Here is a 27,279-nt window from a genome sequence, read left to right on the forward strand (position 1 = left end):
CATCTCAGACTGGCTGCAAGGTATAACTGGAATGACCAGCAAGATGTTGTACCAGAATTCAATCTGTTGATATGCTACAACCACACAGGCAAAAAGAGGCCCATAGAATTGTGAATGGGCTTTAAAAGCTCTCTTTTTACATTTTGTCTCTCCTGGAGTCCTCTCACAATATGGCATTTCCTGGAAGGATGTTGGGCTAGAGAAGTGGACCAAGTTCAGCCGATGAACCCACCCTAGCTACAGAACTGTCTGCCAATCTCCTTGCACAGACACGCACACACAAGATGCAAAGATCTGGGCACTGAACCATAAGCGCTAATTCCTTGTTTACAAGACTACACAAAATTCTAAATGATGGGACTCTGGCTGCTGTCAATCACAAGGGGCCTGCAGCATCCCCTTTAATCCCATCCACGCCAAACAAAGTTTCTGTGGTGTTAGAAGAGTGATTAGACAAGACAGGCATTTTCTAAAAGAATTACCAGGAGACCTTTTGTGATATTATTTGGGGGCAGGGAGAGAAGAGGAAAAATCAATCCCATTTCATTATTAGCTTGCTGAGGAGAGCTAGCCTCTCTGCTGTTCATGTGCTTCCTGGGAGCTGTACAAATGCACACTTGCTAGTGCTCTCTTCTGACAACTAGTCTCAAGGAAAACCTGTTTTTATTATGAAGAGTGATTCACTGAACTGCCCACTCCCAAGAACAATTCTTTCAGTCCCAACCCTTCAAAAAACAAAACAAAACCCAGAATGGCAATCAGAACTTCCAAGCTTTCCTCTTTCTTCTTTGGCCTACTGCCTGGAGAGGTGCCCTGTGCAGCTCCTTCTTGTAGTTTCTTGCAAAGAACCACAGATGATTTCAATAATGCATGAAAGGAGGGTTTCCTTGCTAACACAGTCAAGCAAAATGCACAATCCCGTAACTGCCGCAGTGCTTCCAGTGGATTTTAGGTGAACATCCAGCTGGAATCTGATCTTGGAGATGCTCCATCTGTCCTTATTTGGCTGCTCCTGCCTTCCCAATGAGGATGGGAAGGTGGCAAATCTCTCAGGCCCAATTAGGATGATACCAAGCCATGCTTAAAGGTCCTAAACTATTACTGTTTGTGATTGGCTGGCAAAGAAATCTGGGAAGAATGAGACTCTGGCTGGGAAGTGCCTGGGAAGAGCCAGTTTGGTGTAGTGGTTAAGAGCAGCGGGACTCTAGTCTGGAGAACTGGGTTTGATTCGTCACTCCTCCAACTGAAGCCAGCTGGGTGACCCTGGATCAGTCACAGCTCTCTTAGAGCTCTCTCAGCCTCACCCACCTCACAGGGTGATTGTTGGGATAATAACATACTTTGTAAACTACTCTGAGAGGGTGTTAAGTTGTTCTGAAGGGCAGTATATAAATCAAATGTTATCATCACCATCATCAAGTATTCTCCATCCACATCTCATAAGTCAGCCCATGAAATCTCTTTACACCTTGGAACCCCTTTGATGAATGGATAAATAATAAAAGTACAGAACAGAATTGAACATGATGGCAACAATGTATGAAATATCAGAACTTACAGTTATAAATTTTATTGAGATTATTTAGAAACCTTGGAGAATTATAATGTTGAGTTAAGCAAGCCTACTGAAACCGTACTGAACTTTACTGAAAACTTTATTGCTCCTTTTATCTGTTTTTTTTCTTTCTTATCTGGAAAAAATAATAAAAAAATATAATTAAAAAAAAATCTCTCTGAATACCAGTGCCAAAAGGGAACATCAGGAAAGATCTTGGCCTCTATGCCCTGTTGCTGGCCCTCCAGAGTAAACAGTTGGCCACTGCGTGAGACAGTATCCTGGACAAGATGGGCTACTGGTCTGACCCAGCTGGGTTTATTTTATGCTTTTATTGTATGGAACTGACTGAGAGGTTGCAGCCCGTAATTCCTCACATTTAACTTATTAACCTGCCTCACAGCAGAATGTTTCTATCAGCCAAACACAAATCCATCATTCAAAAATTTAGAAAAATCTGTCCCGAGTCCATGCCCACTTCACAACGCAAGGCAGATGATCACATGTTCCTATGGCAGGAACTCCATGAATATGGATGGTCAGAACATCAAAGACTAAGCTGCAACCTTTCTCCCTCACCAGTCAGCTGTCCATACACAAGTTGTGTATTCAAATTCCTGCTTCCTCCACTTGCAATCTAAAGGGATACAGTCGCAAGAGGTCTAGTATCATTTTTTATCTGAACAGGCTTGCAGCTAGCTTACCGTTCAAAATTAGTTTGCTGTGTATAGTGACGCTGACTTGCAATATAAAAATGGTTATATAAAAGCAAAGCGATGAATCTTTTGAATCAGCTCATCCCTCCTTCCAACTGATTCTCTCAGTCTGAACTAATTGATAACAGGTCCTAGCAGCACAAGCAGAGCTCGTGAAAAATATATCTGTAGAGCCGATCACAGATATATAGACCAAACAATCATGTTTATGGGAAAGCCAACCCAAATTGCCTCCTTCGTCTACAAAAAGGGACAGAAAAGCAAGATATCTAAAGCTTTCAGCTAGTGACTGAAATAACTGAAGTGGATTTTCCCTTCTTTTTGAAAGTAAAAAGTTGGGGCTGAAGACAGAAAACTGGGTTGCGGGGGGGGGGGGGGGGAGAAAAGAAAAGGAACGTGCAATGATAGAGTTTGAAGGTGGTGTTTTCTGTGGATTTATTTCATTACCGATAAGCAACAACGGTCTTGGACCGTCAGTATTCCCACCCTCCCTCCACCACATCGAGTTAACCTACGGTCATTACAGTTCTCTGGCCTGCAGCTTAACTTTATCACCTTGTCGGCACGCTGTCATCTTGCCGACAAGCCATTACAGACCCAAAGTACGAAAACCACTCAAGAGATTTGCCTGTACAATATCAAGCTTAAAATGCTTACAAACAAAAACTTCTCCCACTCATAACATCATTTTCTGAGGGCTGCTAGGGGCCCATTGATAAGTCAAATCATTGTGCTGAGAGTGCGAGCCGAATGGTGGGGCCGGGGTAAGGGGGTGGGTAGTTTCTCCAGGTGTTTGGAGCTCACAATTCTAGCCGCATTTATTGCAGTGGCACTCCATTTTCACCAGTGCTGTGATGGCAGACCAACTGCGGGGCACGGTGAAAGCTCAGCCCAGTTGAGGACTTCATTCCATGCCCACTCTGCTATGTGCCAAGTTCTGCATGGGTCTGACAGGAGTGAGAGGCGGGATAAAAGCATTCTAACAAATCAGATTGAAAAAACAAATAGCTCCACGTTCAACATGCCATTTTGGCAACTGGGTAATAGTTGTTCTAATTTACAGAAAATAAGCAGGCGCCTACATATGGGAGCCCTTATGATATTTTAATCACTGAAGCAGATCCCTGTAACAAGGGCCCGAGGCTATGGTCTAAAGAAACACAATGCAGATTCCCAACAGGCTGCTAAGCAGAGTCTACATCTGGTCAAGGACTGAACAGAAGAATGTCTCAGAATTCCATGCCTGCAGCCTGGAGTTCCATGCATAAAGGTGGGATACGAATGCAAACAATAAAATATATCAACAACAAAGTATGGTATACAGCGGTTACAGTGTCAGACTAGAATCTAGGAGACCCATGTTCAAATCCCCACACTACCGTGGAAGCTTCCTAGGTGACCTTCGGCCAGTTGCACAATCTCAGCTTAGCCTACCTCATAGAGCTGTTGTGAAAATAAAATGAAGGACAGGAGAACAGCCTAAGACATTTTTGGTCCCCACTGGAGAGAAAGGTGGTGTACAACCGAAGTAAATAAATAAATAAAATAATACAAAATACTGGTGGTTATCCAACAGTCTTTGGACTTGGACTCCCTCTCCCCATACTCCTGTTACATCCCCTCGATTTGTTCCCACCTTCTTACGAAGACTTAAGTGCTTGTAAGTCTTTGGGACTTCATGCTTGGACGCATGCCAATAAAAATAAGTTGTGGCCCTCAAACCGTCTTCCCAAGCTCCAGGGCTTCTTCAGAAGTCTCTCAAGTGTTCTTTGATGAGAAGATCAAAACAGCAACAAGCTGCCACAATACCTTCTGCGTGCTTCCATGATTCTTCTCACTCCCCCACTCTTTACAAGCCAGAATTATGAATGAAGCACATTCAACGTTGCCTATAGAAGCTGGGGAACTACGCAAACCCACACCTACTTACTGATGAAGTTGGCCTGGCCCGTGAAGATGGTATACTGGAGCTCATAGGAGCTGACACTGAATTCGTCATCTGAGATCCAGTGGACAGTGATAGTGTCATGGGAGGCAGTGCAAAGTTCTTCGCGGACCGATGGTGGGTTAGGGGCTGTAGAAGCAACAGGTGACAATAAAGATAAAATGTTAGTGCCTTTAGGGATGATTCTCCCATGTCCTTTGGCAACGCATTAAAGAACATGTTGCAGTCATGTTGATCATCCAGATTAGAAACTGTAAGTGAAAAGTGAATTCACTGGGTGCGTACAAACGTACATCACTTCAGGGAGTTTGCTGCTATGAAAACATATTCAGTGTGCTGAGTACTATACATACAAACAATTTCCTCTCTAGGGCTGAGCTCTGGGAAAATCAGTTCTGCCAGTCTGAAATATAAACCAACCATGCGCATCAAGGATTGGCTGGCACCTGTACTGTCATAATCAGTTCCCTCTTCCAGTTCTTGGCTTTTGAAACTGTTTTAAAACTGGTTTTCCTCTAAAAAAACAATAAAAAACAAAATGAACCAACATCTGAATAAGTGAATAAATGTTCATACGATAATTACCATTTTACTGGCAGAGCAGACTGTTTAAAGCTACAGGCTTCCAAACTGCAAGGGCTTCTTTCACAAGCCAATATAGCTCCATGCCAAAGACAAAATAAAATGGAGTGACTTCATAGATGGGTTCAGCCATTATATTTTGCCACCTGGGTGTATCATGGATAAAAGAGATGTTCAAGGGCAGACTGTAATGTCCTTGGAAGCTTGGCTCAGGAAGGTAACTGCATTCACTTTGCAAGCCTTTAAAATTAAGGCCAGCACCTCAAAAGCCACGTTATCTTTTGATTTGGCAAAGCTTTGTTCCCAGCTTCTAGATAATTATAATTAGATATGAGCACTATAATTCTGTCCTGGGTTGGGCAGTGCAGTGTTGAAAGCATCTGGAGCACAGATTCTTTTCCAGCACTAGAGTTCCTTTAATAGGAGACATCAGGGATTGAACTGAGGATCTCGCACACGCAGAGCACGTGCTTTGCTTCTGAGCCATGTGCCCTCCTTTAGAAGGAGTTGTACAGGAACAAATACAATCCCAGCTACTCTAAGAAGCACCTCCAGAATAACTATATTTTAAAAAACTGAGTGGAGGTGAGGGGTATATATCAGTGGTGGCCCTGGCTGGGCAAAAAGGTGGCGATACCCCCCTACCCTGTAGAACGGCCTGCCTGAGGAGGTCAGGAGAGCCCCCCCTTCTCCTAGCTTTCCGCAAACGATGCAAAAATAAATTACTCAAAAAGGCTTTTGTATTGTAGGGAGGGGCTCTCAGATGCTTCGCTAATGAATCAAGGACCAGATAAGGTCCTTGTTTTATACTGTTGGCTTTTGCTGTAATAAATAGAACGAATGAATTAATCAAGGACCATAGACCTCACAGCAATGTTGCCTTACGTACTACCTGTTGTCTTAAATACGTGCTCCTATCAACTACTTGTGCTTCATGTGGTCTAATGTCAGCCCGAGAATTGCTTATGTTCTGTTTCAGTATATCTTCAACTCTGAATTGGATTCTTACTAAAGCTATGGCTTTGTAAAATTTGTGTTTATTTACCCTACGGCATTGTTTATGGAACTGTCCTTGAAACTTACTGTACAAATCTCACACTGTGTAATCTGCCTTGAGTCTCAGTGAAAAGGGTGGACTATAAATGACATAAATAAACAGAAATAAAAATAAATACAAATTGTGAAAACAAAATACACTGCAGAACAAATTGTGTTACAACAGCGCAGTATTTTAACTATGGATGAGCAGATGCAGTTCCACCCACATTTAGGGTTTGGTCCCTCTCCATTCTAAGGATTTGATTGAAAGATTCTCTGGTGAAGTTTGCAATCTTTGACACTGCAGAAAGGAAATGGTCTATCTTTTGCTTCCCCCCCCCCCGACATTTTTCACAGCATGGGAGTGGGGGGAGATTCCAAATTGCCTCAAAGTAGTGTATCAATGACCCGAAGTTCTCTAGATAGTAAACAGTCCAGTAGCACCTTTTAAGACTAATCAACTTTATTGCATCTGACAAAGAGAGCTGTGGTTCTCGAAAGCTTATGCTACAATCAAGCTGGTTAGTCTTAAAGGTGCTACTGGACTCTTTACTATTTTGCAACTACAAACTAACATGGCCAGGCTAACTCCTCTGAAATTCTCTAGGATGCTCCTGGGCTTACAGAAGTTATAGAGGCTCTTAGAGGATCGTTTCTAGATGCCAGCATTGAGCGGCTCACGGGAAGTTACTTTGAATGGGGATGCAGTTTTGACTGTGAAATCTAATCTAAATTGAATTTTTCAGTCATCCCTGATTTTAAAGAGGACACAGTTACTCTTTAACATGTTCCTCCCCTGCAATTTTCCCACTGAAAAAAGTCATCTTTGAGCGGCTTTCATTCCTGCAGTAGACAGTAAAAGTGTTGTGGGAGTGGCTTTTTTCAACAGGACAATGGGAAAAGAAGAGAGGGTTAAAGAATTCCTTATCCCTCCCCCAAGGGCTGTGTTTGGAAAAGGGGAACAAAGTCTTTTAAAACAATAATGGGCCTATGTGTATCATGTACTTCTGTCCTTGGTAACTGGTTTAATTGCCTGAATCCTTTCCCTGCTCCAAATTACTCCCAATATTAATATTGCACTTAACTCTCCCTCACTGCAGCTTAAGCTCATCAGGAGATTTCACTAGAGCATAACCGTGGTCCTTGGCAAGTAGCGACAGATGGCTGGGAGGGCCGCCCATTCACAGAAGACACAGAGATTCCAAGATTAAGGCTTTGTTAACAATGAAATCTGACACACATGTGCTGACATAATCAGGTTAACAAACTAATTAAAAACAAGTTCCCCATCAGAACTTTGCCTTCAAAATCCAACCAAGCAAGAACAAACAAACATACTCAGAATGGTATATCTGACTGATATCCTGGTAATTAGTCCCTTTCCTCTGCTCGAGTTTTCTTTTTATATTCTGTCCTCTGAGAAACAGACTCAATGGTTGTTTCCCAGAATTTCCTCACAAAAGAAGCATGCTTGCTTTGATTTATAGGCAGTCTTTTCATCATGCATATGATGAAGAGAGCTGTGATTCTCGAAAGCTTATGCTACAGTAAAGTTGGTTAGTCTTAAAGGTGCTCCTGGACTCTTTTCTATTTTCCCAAGGCTGCTTTTTCAGAACCCGACTGGAGGAGGTCCTCTCAGCCAGATTCTGGCAGGGCACCCATCAAAGAAAGCTCAATTGACACTGCCATTTTCCCTCAGAGATGGAAGGGGATCCAATAAAGCTCTTTCAAACCCAACACTTTGAGGGAAGTTTTCGCATGTAAAATAGTTTAGAGGTTTCTGGCATAAAAAAGGGCTGACAAGCTAAGCAGAGATGATGGGCTGCAGCTCCGGAAGAGCACAGGAGTCCTCTGAGCGGAAGAGGGGTACTAAAAAGATGGTTTGCAAGTAGTGTGTGTTGCATACTGAGCTGGTGATTGGCCACGGATGCTTGATTTCTAACTGCAAGGTATGCGTCTTGCATGGAGGAGCAATAAAAAATGTCGCCCTCGTCTGGCAGCAGAAGTTCCCTTCCTTGACGGAACTAGCTGAGGGACTTAACTGCCTAATGCACTGAGAAAGAAGAGGAGACACTGCTCCTGCACAGATCAGCTAGACGGGAATGGCAAAGCAGGGCTCAGCAGGGGAAAGGTGGGGAGGGAGGCTGGGACTGCAGAATCAGCACAGACCTGTTAGATAATCCAACCCCTCCAGCAGTTTCTTCTCTCTGGAAAAGTCTAAAGCAAAGTTTTCAAAGGCATCGTTAAAATTGATATCTGGTATCAAAACTTGAGAGGATGCGGTTGCCATGGCGACCCTGAAAGACAGAAGAGAGCATCAATATACATTAGGTGGTGTTTGCAACTCCCAGACGGCACTTTGATTTTTGATTAAAGAGCTGCAAACAGCCTCTCAGTGATGCAATGAGGGGGGAGGGAAGTGAGGGGGAGGGAGAAGGGAGGAAAAAACAGGTACTAGAGTTTAAAATGAAGGACCTTGATCAGTTATGCAAGAGTTGCTGAGTGGATTGGCTTGGTTTACTGAGGTCCACGTTAGATGTCATGGTGTCAGTTTCTTTCATGAGTTTGCTTCATTCATGGGGAATGGGAGGAAATCTTACTTTCACGCTCAAAACACCACCCAGGAGAGAAGTGATGCGCTCCCTCCTTGCTACCTCTACTGCTTAGCTCCCCTTGGTCCAGACATCACCACCCCACACACTCATGAACAGAGGGGTGGGTGGGAGCGCTCCACACCCTCTCTTCCTCCTAACTTCTGCCTTCCTATGTGAAGCACATACTCGCATGATGATGGCTCCATCTCATCCAGTTTGCCCTGATCTATAAACGTCTATTTGCCACGATACATAGATGAAACTTCCTCCAAAGCAGTATGCCTCTGAATATCAGTTTGCTTATTTGCTTTTTACTTAAAGTATTTATATCCCGTGCTCTCCATTTCTGCTCTCAAGGCAGTTTCTGGCAGGCAAAAAGTTGAAATACAAAATAATAGGTGGGGGGGACCAAACAATTATAATAAAATTGAGAATAAAACCAAGACAGCAGCATAAAATCAATTTGATTAGAAATGCTGTACACTAGTAGCGTTTCTTTGGGCCCACCAGAGGTATATTTGGGGTCAGAAAGAGGCCTGGCTAATACACAAACAATGACCAATAAGCTGGGGAGAATAAATGCTTTCTCTTGCTACTCATAATTCAACAAGCTTTTGCCACAAGCAAATTTCTGTGGGAAGGGCTGTTTACACAGGAAAGGCGATGCAGTAAATATGAACGTCCAGATAACTTTCTTCTCCCTCTCTTCCCCTTTTGCCCTGGCAAAATAAAGACCTCATCTATGTGTGTGTGTGTGTAAAGGATTATCAACTCATAGCCAACTTATTGTGACCCCTGCTGGTGCTTTCAAGAAAAGAGACAAACAGAGGTGGTTTGCCTTAGCCTGCCTCTGTGTAGCAATCCTGGATTTCCCTGGCAGTCTCCCATCCAAGTACTCACCAGGGCCAACTCTGCTTAGCTTCTGAGATCTGATGAAATCAGGCTAGCCTAGATGATGTGGGAACATGAAGTAACATGAACATGAACAGGAGTAACAGCAAACGGGGTTGGAAGGGTGAGAAGAACACGGTCTGCACACTCCCATCTTTGCTCTGCTGCAACTGGGGTATCAGCCTCAGCCACAGCCTGAATCTCCCCCCATTTTCCTACAGGGTGACTTGTTAAAAAATAAAGACGGGATGGGCAGCGAGGGTGTTGCTGGCACATATTCTGAAAGCTTAGCTGGACACACCACCTGTAGTGGTTACAGGTGCAGAGAAAATGAGTTTTTTATTTCCTCCGGAGCAAAGGGGAAGTAAATGGGAGTCAGATGTTTTGCACTTGGATTAGGCCTGGCGCTGTCTGGATGCTCCACGTCTATTGTACCAGCTTCCCACTGTTCATGCGAAAACTGCCATTTTCTCAGGACCAGAGGGAGTTTGGATCCAGTAGGCCTCTTCGTATGCTGTCAGACCGGCAGCAGTATCCTCGTGCCTGCATTTGAGATGTCGCTCTTCCTTGGCCTGATGGGGGAATGGCCCGCTTCTTCATTCTCCCTGATTTCTTTTGGAATTGATGGTGCCGTTGCAGCTCTTGTTTTCCCAGCTGTTAATTTGGCCAAAGCTAGAGGGCTCCCCTTGTGCATTTTAAGTAATGTTCTCACTGAATCCTTAAATAATTGAAAGCAATAAATCTTCCCTTTTGAGAGGTGGGTGTGGTATGAAATCAAATGCAGGAGCTTGCAAAAGATTAAAAGGTTGCGCTCGGAGCAGGTGATACAAAAGTGGCTTCCCTCTACCTCTTCAAGGGCCCTGCTCTGGCCACTGGGAGATCGCCACGCAACGTGTCTGCTAGCAGGCTCCTAGCAATCCTTTGTCATACCCACAGTCCCTGAGCTGGGCTGATCACTCTCAGTAAGCTCCTACAGCAGTGGGCAGCCAACAGCCTATCCATCTGGGCACACAAGCATTAGGCAGGAGGCCAAATACGCAAAATTCCAAAGTTGTCTTCACACAAACTGCTGCTTCAGTTTTGTTTAGAGCACTGAGGTGTCTTATGGCACATGGTAGACTAACAGGTCTCTTACGGCTAAAGCATGCAGCCCACTTCATCAGATGCAAATCAGATACAGGAAATGTTATTTAACAGTTTCCGATGGGTAGCGTGTTGGTCTGCAGTAAAACAGCAAGATTAGAGTCAAGTAGCAGCTTAAAGACCAACAGGATTTCCAGGGGTTTCTAGGTTTTTGAGAGTCAAAGCTCTTTTAATCAGGTATCTAAGTTCATACTCTGGAAATCTTGTTCTATAAAATGCTACTGGACTCAAATCTTGCTGTTACTTAATAGTTTCAAACTGTATTCATCTTGTTTACATTTCAGCTTTGCCCTGAAATGTCACAGGTTCTACTTATTGTATTTCATGGTCTTTCATTAGCCCTACTGTTGACATTCTTTTCCCCTTCTATAGCAATGTGTGTGTGATTTTATGAAGCTTCCTCGGGCCAGAAGTCTACCGCGCTCAGCACCTCCTATGGCCAACATTGGCTTTCCAGGATGTCAGGGAGAAAAAAGTTTGTCCCAGCAATGGCTACATTTAATTTGAGATAAGGACTGAACCTGGAATAGTTTACATGCAAAGTATGTATCTCTGCTGGGCAGTACACGTCATACGTCTGACGAAGTGGACTCTGGCCCATGAAAGTGTCGACCTTAAACTGCTGCAAGACTCTTGTTGATTTATTGCAATGAACACCGTTATCCCTCTAGAATTGCATTTTAGCAGATTTTGAACATACTGTAATTGTGGGTTGTGAGGAAACAAAAATATGTTTTTTTAAAAAAAGAACTGGATTGTTTTTTCCTCATTGCCAGAGTGTAGTCTGCCTCCACTCTGGTTTGCAGGGGTGTGATAATATCTACAGAGTCCCCCATGGGGTAAGTGACTATTCTAGAGGGCTTTAGGGTCAAGAAAATGGCACCGGGGGGGGGGAATTAAAATCCTCTCTGTCCAACCTGCCTCTGTTCAAAGGAAAAGGGCCATTTCTGTAGAAAGCAGAATAGGTTAGAACTCTGGGACAAGCTCCTGTAATTTCCCTCAAGAGAAGGAAAAGCAGGAAGGGAAAAGAATTCATGATTGAAAAAAGCAGGAATACTCCTCCGTGTACATGAATTCTACCCTGACGTGGACAGCCCAGGCAAGCCCCATTTCATCAGATCATGGAAGCTAAGCAGGGTTAGCCTTGGCTAGTAACTGGATGGGAGAACTTCAAAGAAAATGAAGGTTACAGAGGCAGGCAATGGCAACCCACCTCGGTTAGTCTCTTGCCCTGAAAACCCCAGCAGGGGTCGCCATAAGTCAGCTATGACTTGACAGCCCTTTCAACCATCATACATCAGTACTACAGAGGGCGCGCCCTCGCTGATTAATACCCACAGGCTTACATATCGCTGTTTGTATTTGTTCATGCTCAAAGGGCTGCAGAGACCAAAGGACCATCTACCCTCCTATTCTGCCTCCAACAGCGGCTAGCCAGTCAGATGCAGAAGAGCTCAATATAAGGGCAAGCCGTTCTCCATCATCTTGTCATCAGAGGCATCTTGCTTTAGTGTGTGACCATTCCTCGTCATCATAGTCACTGGCCAAAAAGTAATCTTTCGGAGATCTATATATTGCTTTTTAAAGCCATTTAACACTAGTGGCAATGAGTACAATGGGTTCAATTATGTTTTCCCTTCGAGCACTTCTTTCCTTTTGCCTCTCCTGGACCTGCTGCCAGTCATGATATGGATGGTGTGGTGGCCTAGCAGTTTGAAGACTTGAGGTGAATACAATTTTTTGCCATCTCTAATCACCGCTTTAAATTTCTGTTACGTCCTTGCCATGCTGTCATGAGAAGAACAGTAGCCTGTAAGAATTCCCCTAGGCAGAGCTTTTTTTCAGCTGGAACGCAGTGGAACAGAGTTCTGGAACCTCTTGAAAATGGTCACGTGGCTGGTGGCCCCGCCCCCCGATCTCCAGATAGAGGGGAGTTTAGATGGCCCTCTGCACCACAGCGCGGAGGGCAATCTAAACTCCCCTCTGTTTGGAGATCAGGGGGCGGGGCCACCAGCCACGTAACCATTTTTGCCGAGGGCAACCCACTGAGTTCCACCACCTCTTTTCCCAGAAAAAAGCCCTGCTCCTAGGGATGCCTTCTCAATCTCTTTCAGAGATCCACCGGGTAATACCTCTCTGCCACGTTCTTTGCCGTCTGGAGGAATCGTGCGTGATCGTTCTCCTTCAGAATATGCTCTGCTTGGTTAATGAGGACGGTGGACCTCTCCAGGCACTGTCGGCAGTTGGCTACCTGCTGGGCCAGCTTCCTCAGCTTCATCACCTTAGAGAAAGAGGAAGGACAGAAACACAAGATGTGAGAACCAGAAAACTCATCAGCTTATGACTGGCTCAGAAGCAAAGCCAGCCCACCAGGGTAATGAGCAAAAGCATCTGAGATCTCTCTCGGAAAATCTAGAACATGAGAAAGAATAACCGTCTTTGTCGAATGGAGGCCACAACGCGTGCAGGAATGAAAGACAGCATAGGCTGCCTGTCCTCATGGAGCCCTTCTTGCTGAACAGATGTCAGGGAGGGAAGCACCCTCTGGCAGCTGCACACGTGCTTTTTCTCTGCTGGATATTTAGGGCCAAAGAGCAGATGAGAAGCTGGCAGACCTGAGCTCTCACTAGCACTTTTAACTGTAAATAGTACGGGGGGGGGGGGGCTACTCATAGCCATCTCCTTAGGGGAAAAGTCCCTGTTTCCACACCCTGTACAAATACACAAGCTATTTTCCCTTGTCAATCTGATCACATATGTTCACGTTTGCAGGGGTGTGATAACATATACAAACTCCATTAAAAACCATATACAAAACTCCATAACGTATACAGAGTCCCCCATAGGGTAACTATTCTAGGGGGGTTTAGGATTAGGAAAATGGCATGGAAGGGGAATTAAAACCCTCTCTCTTCAACCTCTGTCCAAGCTGACACCCACCTGCACACACTTAAGCTGCTTTTTAACTATCAAAAACGTCCAGGAGAGCCAATCATGGATTTTTAAGTGCCTCTTGTAGCGTGGGCTGCTCTGCAGGCTGGGCAGGAAAGAACAGCTTTTAGCTTCTGTTGGTGCTTGAAATGGAAAAAGACCCTCAAGCCTCCCATCGCACGCTCAATGTATGATCAGTTTCAACAGTGATTGTTTCTTGCTGTCCCTGGCATGGAAGTAAAGGTTTCCCTTAAGGACTATACAACAATAAACACATAATCTCTTCCTCTCGCTTCCCAACATTTGTCAGGTTTAAATTTGAATGTTTACAACTGTAACCACAGTAGAAAACAGCAAGACTCCAGTAGCACCTATAAGACTAACAAAATTTGTGGTAGGGGATGAGCTCATACCCGACCACAAATTCTGTTAGTCTTATAGGTGCTACTGGACTCTTGCTCTTTTCTACTGCTACAGACAGACTAACACAGCTACCCATCTCGAACTGTAATCAGTTTTTAATTTTTAATTGACAATTAAAATTATCAATCACAAATCTAAATCTATACTGTATGCTTTTCGGGGCAGGAGCTCCCCTCCCCCCTTTTAGTAGTGTCACATTGTAAAGGACTGCATACATCAGCAGTGCTATGCAAATAATCTACCGCAGCACTCTTCACAGGCTGGAGCTGCAGGCCGCAGTATGGCTCCTCTTGCTGCCAGCCGCAAAACAAAACGAAATAAATAAATGAATAGCTAATGAATTTCTTGGACAAAGGGGAGAAGACAGCTGTGTGAAAAGAGATACTACAGTTAATGGCCAGGCTCACCACATTGTACCGGATGATGCATATTCTAACAGCTGTGTGTACGCAACACATGCAAAGAAACTGAATTCTGAGCCAAGGCAACCTAATTTCTGCAGAGGGAAAATGAGTCCTACAACCAATGATAATTATGTAAATATGCACACTCCTGGTTATTTTTATTCCTTTTTCTACGGGGGCGGGGGGGGAGTTAAACAGTGACAAAAGGCACCAGAAGGACTTCCCCCTCGAGCATCTTTGCCAGTCACTACCTACACATTTCCAAGTATTTCACTGGAGCCTAAGGGCTAGAAACTTGCTTTAAAAAGGAAACAGTGAAGCATTCTCCAAATAAATGAATGAAATTATTCTGGACATGGTACCAAAGTCTGTGCTTGCATGAGCATTTGTGTGAAACAATGAACACACGTGAAAAACATGAAGTTGCCTTATACCAAATCAGACCCTCGGCCCAGTCAGGTCAGTATTGTCAACGCAGACTGGTAGGAGCTCTCTATGGCCTCAGGCAGAGGTCTTTCACATCACCTACTCCCTGATCCTTTATAACTAGAGAGGCTCTACCCCTGAACCACAGCCCTGTGTGCGAAACACACAGAGTTCAGCTCTTGGGAGTCCTTTTCCTTAGAACTCGATGACTGTTTCCTCTTTGCGTGCATCACGGCATCACCTCCTCCTTCTGGCAGCCTGGCTTTGCAAGAAGTGTACAAAAGGGAATTAAACGCCTGCTGCCATTTCCATACCCAAGTAAAAATCAGTTGCAGCCAAGCAGCCTGGCCCAGCCCCAGCCTCAGGGGAAGGGGTTAGATCGAAAGAGAGTCTAAGAGGCGGCTGCTGGAGCTTCCTCTTCCTTCTTCATAGGGGAGAACCATCGTGGTACAGTTTGCAGAGCACTGGATTTGAATATGTATGCTGTGAGCTCAAATCCTCACTCGATCGAGTTGCTACTTCTACACAATGTGGCTGCTCAGCGTTGAGAACCAACTGGAGGGAATGAAGAATGCCCTTTGAGAGCATCAAGGGAACCTTGACATTCAGAGGCACTAAACCTCTGAAACTGCTAGCAGGCAACATCCTGGAAAGGTCTTGGCATGTCTGCCATCTGCTCGCTGACCCTCCAAGGCAACTGGCTGGCCACTGTGTGAGACAGGATGCTGGAGTAGATGGGCCACTGCTCTGATCCGGCAGGGCTCTTCTTTTGTACCTAAACTGGATCCCAATGCCAGTTTCTTGCCTAACTCGTGGTCTGTCTGTCTGACCTTCAAGTTCTACCCTTCCTTGGCTGCCTTATGCTGGAACATCAGTCCTGAATCTCTAGGCTTTTATCTTCCTCTTTTATCTTGAATCCTTGGTGTTAATTATTCATTACACTCATTTAATTATGTACATGTGCCCAGAGGCATTTGGGCATGGGGCGCATAACAAAAAAGGGGAAAGATTAAAAAGAAAGACAAAATCCCAAATGTGCACGATTATGGGACTATGCCTGTATGTGTGTGTATGCCCCGCACGCATACCGCCTGACCAATCGTTCAGCACAGACCTGTCTTGCAAAAATATACATAGGGAGATGAATCTATACCAAGTGAATTGCATTCTGAAGAGTGCAAAAGGCTTTTAAAAATTCCCGAGACACGTTACATACTATCCTGTCACTTCCAAAGGGTTTGGGGTAGTATACAGGATCCATGATCATCTTCCCCCACTCCTATATTTAATCACAGTGAGACAGAGTGACTACTCAGTAAGTGCTGTGGGCTGAGTGGGATCCGAACCTGAATTCTGCTCATCTGAGTCCAACACTTTAGCCATGACACCACTCTAAACGTCACTGAGTTTTGCAAAACACCTCTTAAAAGTGAACATGGAGGATTATCAGAGCCTTAAACTAGATTGGGCATCAACAAAGAACATTTGTCTTTTCCAGCAGGTGACAAAAATCAGCCTAGCTTGAGGTATGCTACCTTTCTTTGCAAGACTTTTGAAAGGTGGTGTGAGCTCTGAGCTGGGAATCACCCGGCTCAAATGGTCACTTCAGCCACAAATACACTGGGTGGACTTCAGGGTGCCTTCTCTCAACCTCAGACCCTTGTCTGCGATGAAGGCAAAAGCACAGCCCTACCTTCCAGTGCTGTTGTGTTATTGCGACCAAGCAGAGAAAGAATGACAGCCACCTCAAATGTGCTATATAAATGCTAATATTATTCTGCTGCAGCCCCGGCAGATGCTACCACAATGTACTGTTTCTCTATCAACTAAATAATCAGAATGCCAAAGCATCTCTTTGCCTCTTCTACTCCATTTACACTCACGTTCCTGATGCTTGAACAGGAGCGCATTTGCGTATCCCTCACTTCATGGAAAACTCAGCCCAATTCCTACCCCAGGATTTATATGGGTCTTTCTGTGCTCTTTACAGATTCTACCGAAACACGCACGACAGCCGCTCTCCACCCGCTTCTCCGTCTTTGCTTGTCAGTTTCTAAATCAGAGCCGAAGCACCTGCCCTGGGGCAGCCTGTCAGTTTGGAGCTCCTTTGCTGACAAGTGATGGGGAAGATGGCAGAGCCCTGTACTGCTGATGGGTAGGATGCTGCAGCGCTTCTCCTCGGATGACTGTCACCTCCCTTCAAGGAGGGCACAATTAACCCTCACCTTGATTCCTGCCTCAGCAGTAACAGCACCACTGTTCCCATCCCAGGATGCATCTCCATTGTACTGCTCCAGTGACTGTGGAGTCCACCTTTGAGGCATCTATTCACATACCTGACATTTGCCAAAAGGAACAAACCATCAACATCCTGGACCCCAAAGAGCAAACAAAAATGAAGCTCAGACATGTGCAACCAATACTACCAGCTCAATGGATTCCAGGATTGTGTCCAACATACTTTCGAGGGATGGTGTGGTGTCACAGTTAGAGTGTTGGATGAGGATCTGGGAGGCCCAGGTCTGAATCCCTAATCTGCCATGGAAGCAAGTTTTCTGGGCGACTTTCGGCCAGTCACACACACTCAGTCTAATCTCCCTCACAGGGTTGCTGTGAGGATAAAATGGAGAAGGGGGGAATGATGTAAACTGCTTTGGGTTCCCAGTGGGGAGAAAGGCAGAGTATAAAAGAACTAATTATTGCTATTTGCAGGGAATGGCAATGAACTACACAAAACAAGGAATTCCAGCCCTCACTGACCACTAGAAATTCTACCAAGCACCTTTTGTCCAACGTTCTCCATGCACATTAAAAGGCCAGAAAACAAAGATGTTAAAAAAGCAGATCGCAGATTCTCAGAATAATGAATCCTTCATCCAGTGCACCACACCCTTTTTTTCTGCGTCTCTCTCTGATTGTTCTTGTGCCAAGACTGTGGTCAGCTTCAGTCTCCCACCTAGCTCTCTCCCCTCCCAAACAGTACTTCATGTCTATTCCATCTTAAAAGAGAGCTCATGCACATGGTGCATCTGTCAGAGTGGAACTCAGAGATGGGCGGCATCATGGGATCGGGGAAAACTCAAGGCAAACAGAGGCAGGGAGAATCACAGCCTGCCAGTAGCCTTTTCTACATAAGAAGCTGCAGCCAAAAGAAGCAGAGACGTTCAAGAGATCTCAGGTCAACCTGCATTCCAAGGTGGAAGGGCAGGACTAAGAACTGATGCAAAGATGGTTCTAACAGGATTGAAGAATTTGCCCATGCAACTTTGCATGCATTCAGCATCTCATTTAAACTGGCCTGTAACTACTAGCAAGTATGCAGCTGCCATGCCTGCCTAGGCTACAGATCTCTGGCATGCTAACACTGCTGCATGCAGAGTATCAAAGGGCTCAGTGTGAATTTAATGCACACAGTGTCACACAGGTAAGCCTCTCCACGGCCACCAGCATCATGTTTAAATGAGACATGAGAAGCAACACTTGGAAGCAGCACAAGCCATCTCTGCCAGATGCAAGGGGAGGGGCTAATAATGGCACTAAGTGGTGTTTCCTGATTCTATTTCATTTCCATAGCATGGAAACTTTTATGGCATTTGAGACATAACCTTTCCCCAAGGCAGTGCTTCCGTTGCAAGGGTATTGCAACACAAAAACTGCAAAATTTTGTCACCAGAAAAATTTTATTCCACGCCCATCAAGCCAGCCTCAATTCCGTGAGCTCTTTGCAGCAGGCTGTGGTTATATCAGTGTTGTACATATATTTCACCAAACATCCCTCTTCTTATGTAGACAAGTTGTTTACAGCTGTATTGGTCCAAACGAAAAACTAAAAAGCCAAGAACACAATCTGTTAGGAACAACCCAGCGCCCAAGCTTTTGAGTGCCACAGATCTCTTCATGAGGCCAGATGTCATTGGGGTAGTTTTAATAAAAGGTATTAAATGGATTGTTCTCCTCTTACAGCCTGTGCCATTTTGTGATTTTTTTAAAAAAGCAAAGCTCTAGCATCGCATTTTCCCCTTTTTAGTTTTTGTCTTGAAAGTTTGTATTTTGACAGCGATGCAAGGAGCGAATAGGTTTAGTTTTAAATGAAGACTTTCAAATAACCGTTGAAGTTTTGATGGGATGCAGGAAAAATAAAAGATCAGCTCAGTTTGATTTTAGCCAGGAAACAGGGGGGTCAAACCAAACATGAACACCAACAACAAAAACCCAGACCAAATCGTTACGTGGCTCCCTGCGCAAAATCAGAGAGGGGAGAAGAAGAAAGTGCACAATATAAAAACAGGACGTTTCCAAGCGATGATTAAAAAAGAAGCCGGTCTTACACTGCCTGAATCTGCCTGTTTCAGACAGGAGGGCACGGGCAAGCACACGCAGGCCTTAACAGCGGATGTGTTCTGGGATGGAGCTGTGTGTTTACACCCAATGACAGTTTGATTTATGACTGATATTTCTGCCATTACTCTGGCCTGGGGTAACTCTGCTACCAGTAATGGCCCTGCCAAATACAACTAGCAAGAATTTCACACGCACACAGTCACTAGCTATAAGTCAGAGCTGTCTCATTCAAACTCGGAGATTCAATAACACTGGTGGCCAATGCACCGTGAATTCATAATGGCACACTGCAATGCCCTTCCCCCTCTGAGGGTGACTGCAAATGACAGGGTCTTGAGAAAACATTTGCCATCACAGCAGCACACCCCTTCCGCCCTGCATTTCTGCTCAGACACGATTTGCATGGCAGGGGATTTCATGGAAAGATTGGCTGCCTTAAAAACTTTCCCAAACTACTGGATGGTTTGATGGAGAACAGGTCTATGGTCATGGGAGCATAATGGTTGGAGACAGTAGCCTTTTCTAAGGCAGCATATTCCCTGACTCCCTTACTCAATGGAAGGGAATACAGTAATAGCCACTATCTTACCTGTCTCCCTTCCTCACATACATGAAAAGCACTTTGAATATTTAAAGACTGATGCTGGCAATGAACTCCGCTTTTCCTCAAAACTCATTTTAAGCTTGGAGGAGGAGGGAGAAGACAGAATCCCTTCAGGGTGTGGAGGGGTGGACACTACATACCTCAACAGCAGAGCCAGCATGGCATAGAGGTTAGAGTGTCAGACTATGATCTGGGAGACCCAGATTCAAACTCCCATGCTTCCAGGGTGACCTTGGGCCAGTCACACACTCTCAGCATAGCCTACCTCACAGGGTTGTTGTGAGGATAAAATGAAGTAGAGGAGAACGATGAAAACCACTCCAGGTCTCATTGAGAAGAAAGCAATGTATCAATTAAGTACATAAATAAATGCCTCCTTACTGAATGAAAAATATTCTCCCTGCATACCTAAAGTTAATGTTAGAGAGAACGTTAGGCAGAGGATCTGACTTTCAGATAAGCTGGTGCTCTCACATCTTTATTTTAGAAGCCAAGCCTCGGATATTTGTGCCTGCAAAGACAGAAAACACAAGAGAAAGAGAGGCTGAAGAAGCAGCAGTTTGGAAGTGCCGCTTTGAATGCTGTTTGAGGGGACTCTGGAAAAAAGGAACTCTGCACGCTGGGGGGCGGGGGGTGGTGGTGGCAGGCACCTATTGGTTAACACCTCTTTCACCACTAATCTACTCTTTTGCCAGCCAATCACTGGAGCTGTTCTCGAGCTGTTCTTGAAGAGCTGGGGGGCTTTGACTTTTGTAAAATGGAGGATGAACGAAGGCAGAAAGTCCACTTGAATCAAACAGGAGAAGCAAAACGGAGCTGCTTTAAGATTCCATGTCTGCATGTGCAAAGTTGGCTTCACAGTCTGCTTGAAGAACCAGCTATAGCTGCTGCTGATAATATTATTTCTGCTTTTTCGGCCTTTACCCTTGTGAGAAGTAACACCTGTTTGCTCCTGAAAAAACGCATTAAGACTTAAAAAAAAACACCCTCAATGGAAGCAGGTGGCGTCTCTCTGGCTGAATACCCAGTGACCCTCTACAGCTAAGATCTGTAGGGCAAAGGAAGTGGGTGGGGGAGAAGGGGGGGGAAGAGTAAAGTGCAGCAGCGCAGAGCAATTAACGCTTCTTCTCCTCCTGGCTGCCAGGCTCCGCTCTCTGGCATTGCTCCTGCCAATCTTTTACCACTCACCTTCGTTCATCATTACTGGAAAATGTCAAAGTCGATGCCAAGCGCAGAGAGGGAGACACTCATTTTAACTAGCAGCAGGCAGAGTGAACTTCAAATGGCTGTTTGCACAAGGAAATGACTCTCCTGCTGGGACTTAATGGGCTGATGGATGGATCGTTTATGCCCAGGCTCATCAAGAAAGTGATCAGAAGGAAAAAAGGAAAAGGGAGAAAAAAGGGGAATTTCCAAATGGGAGATGGCAGTTGAAAGCACCTGGCACAGCAAGGAGATCTGTGGCATGGGGCCCAGATCTCCCTACACATCAAGGTGATGACGTTGAGCAGGAAAAACCCCGTGGGGCTTGAAATGCAAGGGCAGAAGTGAGCGTGAGATGTCACAGGAGAGGTCTCGAACTTAGGCTCACTGCAGCCAGTGCCTTCTCAAGCCATTTGGACTGTTCTTCAAAGGTGCCATCTAGATTCCAATACCAGTCCTATCACTCCCAAGGCCCAATCTAGCTCCACCAAGCCTATGAAGGCCCTCCTTCAGAGACAGCTCTTCAGTCTGAGCAACCTGTCACAAGGGAGAAGGTTGTGTTTAGCCCCCTGCCTTTGGAACTTGACCTCCTGCCTGACCTGGATTTCCTTACTCACTTCTGACCTCTCCAATCTTCAGTGGCTGCTTCTGAAACTTGACTATGTTCCCTGCTGCTTGTACCTTTTTTGTTACTGTTTTAGGAATTTACCTTAAACTACCAGGGACTGTGCTTTTCACCTCTGGTTCTCTTGGACTGGCAGCCAACTCCTACTTTCCACCGCCACGTCCAAGAAATCCCACTCCTTGGGGGTTCAGACCCTCAACCAGGGCATCTCACACCTTTCTGAAGCCTCATGGGGTTCCAGCCACTGTACATTCAGAAAGCGTGCTAAATCCCACCCCTTGCCATTTTCCCAATGGAATTATCCTCCCTCTGACCCCAGAGACCTATTTGCACCATGGGGGGAAACATACAGGCACCATATGGGGCATCTCTATTATGAATAGGGTTCCCAGGTGCCCACTGGCGGTGGGCAAACTCCTGGGGATTTGCCCCCTCATCTGCTGATCGCCCCGCGATTGGCGGGAGGTGGTAAGCTCCTGGAGCTTTCCCGCCACCAGCAGACACCTCAGGAGCGTGCACCCAACTGGTGCAGTGACATCACTTCTGGAAGTGACATCATTGCACTGCCTGCAGGAGTGTTCCTGCACTTTTGTTTGGCCAAATCAGCCCCATGTGCAGCGCGGGAGTGCTCACGCGGCCGGCGTGGTGACATCATCATGCCAGCTTCGGGGCATGCACGTGCAAAATGTGCACTTGGAAGAAGACCTTGTGCAGCACACAAGTAAGTGCCAGGGACTCCACCCTCCCAACGGGAGGTGAGGGGTACCTGGCAACCACAATTATGAAAATAAGGCAGGATGTGTGTGAAAGACTTAATTCCCCTCTTCCCCAGCTCTGTGGCCATAATTTAACTTCGGGGTAGCTTTTAATTACAAACATACAACCACATAGATTCAGAGATCTCCATATTATCTGGTTAGACCTTGAAGTCCCCCCACCCCCATTTACAGAGGAGAGAACCAAGGCTAGCCAGAATAATCTCAGGCACACACATTCACACCCTGTATTAAGACCTGAAAGTGGAGCTGTAAACAATTGTCTAGAAAGATAGAGGTGAACTCAGTTTCTTCTGTCTCTCCTCCCACCCCAACCAGTAGTCCATCCACCCTGTATTTAAATTTATTAAGAATGGCCCTATTCTCTGTAAGAACAAGGAGTGGTAGTGGCTCTCGTCCTGGGGAGCTTTCCCAAGCTCTCCAATACTCACATATTTCATATAAAATGGTTTTATGCAGATAATCATCAGGCCTGTGACAGAATAGTAATAATCATGTAAACTGGTTTCTTCCCCTGATACTTGTACATAGAGCTGGTTAACCTACATTTGCGTGTGTTGTTTCAAACACTGGAAGCCACCTTATAAATATTTGTACCTGTTCAAAGTTAGTATTTAACTGAATTAAAAATATACAGTTTTAAGAAACAAACAAAATTGCTCAGAGGGGCATTTTTATATAGATAACAGGTGTATATTATAATGGAATGGTTCAGAAAAGAACTTTATAAAGAGAACAGGACTGTGGACTATATCACTGTGTATGGTATGTATTGCTCTATTGCTCTTAGTGTAATTCTATGTTCTGCAGTGCTAGCCATACCATATCTAATACTTTTTTGCACTGTTTCAAGATTTTGTAATCCTAGTCTTATTACATTGGTTATTAGATGTCTCATCCTACCGGTTGAGTTCTTATACCATGTAATCTGCCTTGCGTCTCAGTGAGAAAGGAAGACTATAAATAGACATACAAGTAAAACATACCAATCTAGTAATGTGCATATTTTCTTTCTTTGTCACAGCCTGCTCCATCCCAAGGGCTTGAAGCGGCCATCAGTATGCTAATCACGCTATCTGATACCTCCAAAAGCCAATGTGGCGGGTGGGGGTGGGGTGGCGGAGGTGGAATCTTACACTACCGGTAGGCACACAAGTTCTGGTTTTGGCAACATCAAGAAAATATATAATACGTGTGGGGTGGTGCTTGATACAACTCACAAAAATAAAGGAGTAAGTAGGCAGGCTCAGTGTTCCAAGACAACGTTAACGAAAAGAGTTTTGCCATTTGATGGACGGGGCCGCAGACAGTCCTACCTTTGTCTCTTTGATCTTCACAGCAATCACTTGTTTGCGCTGCCGGATGATCTCCATCAACTCATCACACTCCTCCATCAGTTTGGCCTCATGCATGGCCGTGTTCACCTATCCAAAAACACAGAAAGTTGTAAGGAATGCAGTAGCTCCAGGACTCAAACACGGGTGCTAAGGAGAGAATGTTATCTTCCATCTCAGTGCAAAGCCAAGAAGTGCACATCCATGAATACAAGGTGTAGTTTGCCCCTCTGCCTCCTAATCAAAATTGAGGTCTGCAGAATGGAAACAAGGGACAATTTTTGTCGTAGCTGTTGCAAGATGTAAGAGGTTGTTAAAGCAATTGTGATAGGCTATTATTTGAAAACAATAGCATTATTATGTGTGCTCAAAGATGCCTGCGGACTGCTGGTTTTGTTCATCAGGATATTAAAAATATAGCTAGCTAGAAAGTAATTTGGTACAAACTAAATCAAGACATACCCAATTACTTGAATATAGCAAATTACTTGAATATAGCAAATGGTCATTGGTTCCCCTTGACAAGGGGAACATGAATACACCCCAAAATGTTTAGTGTACCACTAGTCCAGCTAGGCAGTTGATATTAGGCAAACTGTCCAAGCCAATTTGCATTCTACAAGCTTGGCTACCAATGTCTGGCTACCATTGGAAATCTCTCCTCCCCCAATCTTAGTTTTGTTAATGTTTGAAGGTAGATGAAGAAGTCATTCAATCAGTATATTCTTATCCTGCCCTTTCTGAATCTCCCTCCTGTGTTTTATCCTCAGAGCAATCCTGCGAGAGATAATATCTGGCTCAAGGTCACCCAGGGAATTTCATGGCCCAGCAGGAATTTGAACCCAGGCCTTTTAGAAGTTCAACAAGTGGGGGACTCACAAGGACTTGTAGGAGGCATCTAATTTTTCCCTTGCCCACCGTGTCCTCTTTCCCTTCCCCGCCTCCCATAGCTTCTCCTCTTTTCCTGCTTCCTTCTCTCTTTCCCACCCACTTTTGTCTGCCCCATCTTAACTCCCTCCCTGCCCGCCCGTCAGGGCAGCTCTCCTATATGACCCAGTTCTGTGGTGCTGGCTGAGCCAGGTTCAGGGCATGGTAGATAATCTGTAAGGACTTGTGGCAGGTACTTCACTTTCCTCTGTATCCCCTTCCCTACACTATTGCCTCTTTCCTTCCTCCTGGCAGCCCACATATACTCACCTTTCTCTATGTCCTTCTCTCCTTCAAACCCACTAAACAACTCATATTTTATCTGTCCCAGATCTTCATCTATATTTACTAATTTACTAAATTAGCATTTATATACTGCCTTTCTCCACAGTGGGGACTCAAAGCAACTTACATCATGCTTCTTGCCTCCATATTATCCTCACAACAACCCTGAGAGGTAGGTTAGGCTGAGAGGGTGTGACTGGATCAACGTCACCCCATGAGTTTCTACAGCAGAGTGCTGATTCCAACCTGGGGTTCCCAGATCCTACTCTGAAACGCTAACCACTACACAACCACTGGCTTTGGGGGGAGCTGCAATTGAACAGTAGCAAGCAGCCAGGCCTGGGTGAGTCATGCAAGTCACGTGGTATCAAGTCATGTGGTGGTTGTTTCTGGGCCGGGCCGCAGTAAATCCTTCATCAAAAGCCCAAACGGCACTGGAAAGGCCACCTCCCACATTTTCCTGACAGAAACCAAGCCTGGAACACTGTTATGGTTGCCTACCAACAACCACTGAGGGCATCTGATTCTTAAAACTACAGGGGCTCCGTTTAACATATTGTGGGGTTTTTTAAAAACGTTCGTACATGTGTTTGTGTGTAAAATATATATTTTTTTAGATTTCAGATTTTTCTGCAAACCCAGGGCATTTTTCAGGTGTGTAGGAAGATCTGCCTTGTCCGTTCATGGCCCCAGTCTCCAGATTTAAGTATCCGCTCAGATCAGGACTACTTGGCTATTAGTATATAAGATAATCCTTCCACAAATCATCAGTATCATGAACACAGAAAGCTGACTAATACCAAAACAGATCATCATCTGCTACCTGTTTCTTTTATACTGGACATGCCACAGATCAAACCTTGGACCTTCTGCATGCCAAGCAGATGCTCTGTCATTGAGCCACAGCCCCTCCCAAATGTATACATGTATATCTGCCCACATGTATATGTGGCTGGTCTCCTCTCCAGACAGATTTGCATTCCTGGCTGCCACAGGAAACTCCCCCTCTCCGCCATTTTGAGATGGATTTCAAGTATGAGGACTCCTGCAGCTCTAGCCTCTTCCTACACTCAGCTTATTTTGCTCTTTGTTGACCTCTGTGGTACCTGAAAACCACCATTATGATGAAGCTAGTTTAGCCAAGAACTGGAAAGCTTTCCCCTATAAGAACCTCTTGGAATCCTTACCTATATATTTCGCTCAGTTAGGATTATTGGGATGAGGGGATATGATGATATTGACATATAATACAGATCAGGACTGACCCTTTAACTTTGCCATTTTCAATATATATTTTTTAAAACAAAGGGTTCCAGAAAACAGGTGTTGATGGTCTCGCAGTGTACACTTCAGCACCTCTGGAACCGAGCTGCCTTTAAAAGAAGATGCAGAAGCAGAGCCCAAGGGGCACATCCCTAGCATGAAAGAGCTTTCCTGCTGCTTGGTTGAATGCTGGCTCTCAGGCCTTTTCCCTCTAAAGACTGGAGAAATGGAAGCTCACTAAGATGGAAAAAAAATGTGCATTTCATCGGTCGCTCTGGAAGGAGCAATTGATGGAGCTTAAAACTTCTAAATGAACTGGAAAACTGCAGCCTTAAGGGAGGAGGGGTCCTGAAATGTCTCGACTGAAAGAAAATGGCAAATCTCATTTCATAGGTCCCTTATAGGTCCTGGGGCGATAAGTGGCGTCTGGTGCAGCAAAGGTAAAAGAGAGAGCATTATCTGAAAGGGGAGAGGATAGTGGAGAAGGAACGTGTGTGCACGTTGCTTGCAATGAGAGAGCCAAAGGGGCATGAACCGCTAAGGACTAAAGTCAAGATGAGAGGCAGAGCATGCAATGATTGGAAGAGACGTCCAAGTGAAGTGTGCTTGAGGGGTTCCATATGTCCTGGGAAAGGCTCTGCTGCCTAATTTTTTAAAAAAGCAATTCAATGCAGATCTGATCTCTCTTGCCTCTAAGTCAAGCACCTCCATTCACAAGACTGATATGCTTTAGCCAAGGACCATGCAAACAGTGGTAGTTCAAGCGCTGGAATAGGAACCTGGTTCCCATTTCGCCACGAAACTTGCTGAGTAACCATGGGCTAGTCACTTACCTCACAGGTTTGTCATGAGGATAAAATGGAGGAGGAGAAAACACTGCATGCTGCCCTGGGCTACTTGGAAGAAGGCAGCATAAAAATGCAATAAATACTTGTATGGCTGTTTCATCACATTGTATGGCACCTCACACACTACTGGCACTAAATAAATAGTGTGTGGGAGTTAAAGCAGTAGAAAGAGTCCCCCCTATGTGAGGTAAGGGATCCAACTTGTAGAATGTACACTTCTGCATGTTGAAATTCAGTAGCAGCTTTTTCAGGCTAGTCATTCACAATTTTAAGACGAAGCTGAAGTTGGTTCCCAGTTCCCAGTTCCTTATTCACAGAGCAAAACACAAATATTGGGGGAAATTGAAACGCTCTGTACCCCAAAATAAAGACTGTAGGAGCACATATCTTACACCTCCATATTCAGGGGACTCTGCCCTCTAAGT

The 27,279-nt window shown here is 44.9% G+C and overlaps 1 protein-coding gene across 1 annotated transcript in view; it reads right to left on the minus strand.

Moving 5' to 3' along the window:
- MID2 (midline 2) overlaps window positions 1-27,279 on the minus strand; it is a 228,760-nt gene that overhangs the window by 19,146 nt on the left and 182,335 nt on the right. Inside the window, exons 4-7 of the mRNA XM_054996708.1 lie at window positions 23,514-23,621; window positions 12,597-12,745; window positions 8,006-8,133; window positions 4,202-4,345 (exon numbers count right to left, since the gene is read on the minus strand). Coding sequence (XP_054852683.1) covers window positions 4,202-4,345; window positions 8,006-8,133; window positions 12,597-12,745; window positions 23,514-23,621 — 529 coding nt within the window. The remainder of the gene's footprint in view (window positions 1-4,201; window positions 4,346-8,005; window positions 8,134-12,596; window positions 12,746-23,513; window positions 23,622-27,279) is intronic.

This window comes from Eublepharis macularius, chromosome 13 (genome assembly GCF_028583425.1).
Source record: "Eublepharis macularius isolate TG4126 chromosome 13, MPM_Emac_v1.0, whole genome shotgun sequence".
NCBI classification, from domain to species: domain Eukaryota; kingdom Metazoa; phylum Chordata; class Lepidosauria; order Squamata; family Eublepharidae; genus Eublepharis; species Eublepharis macularius.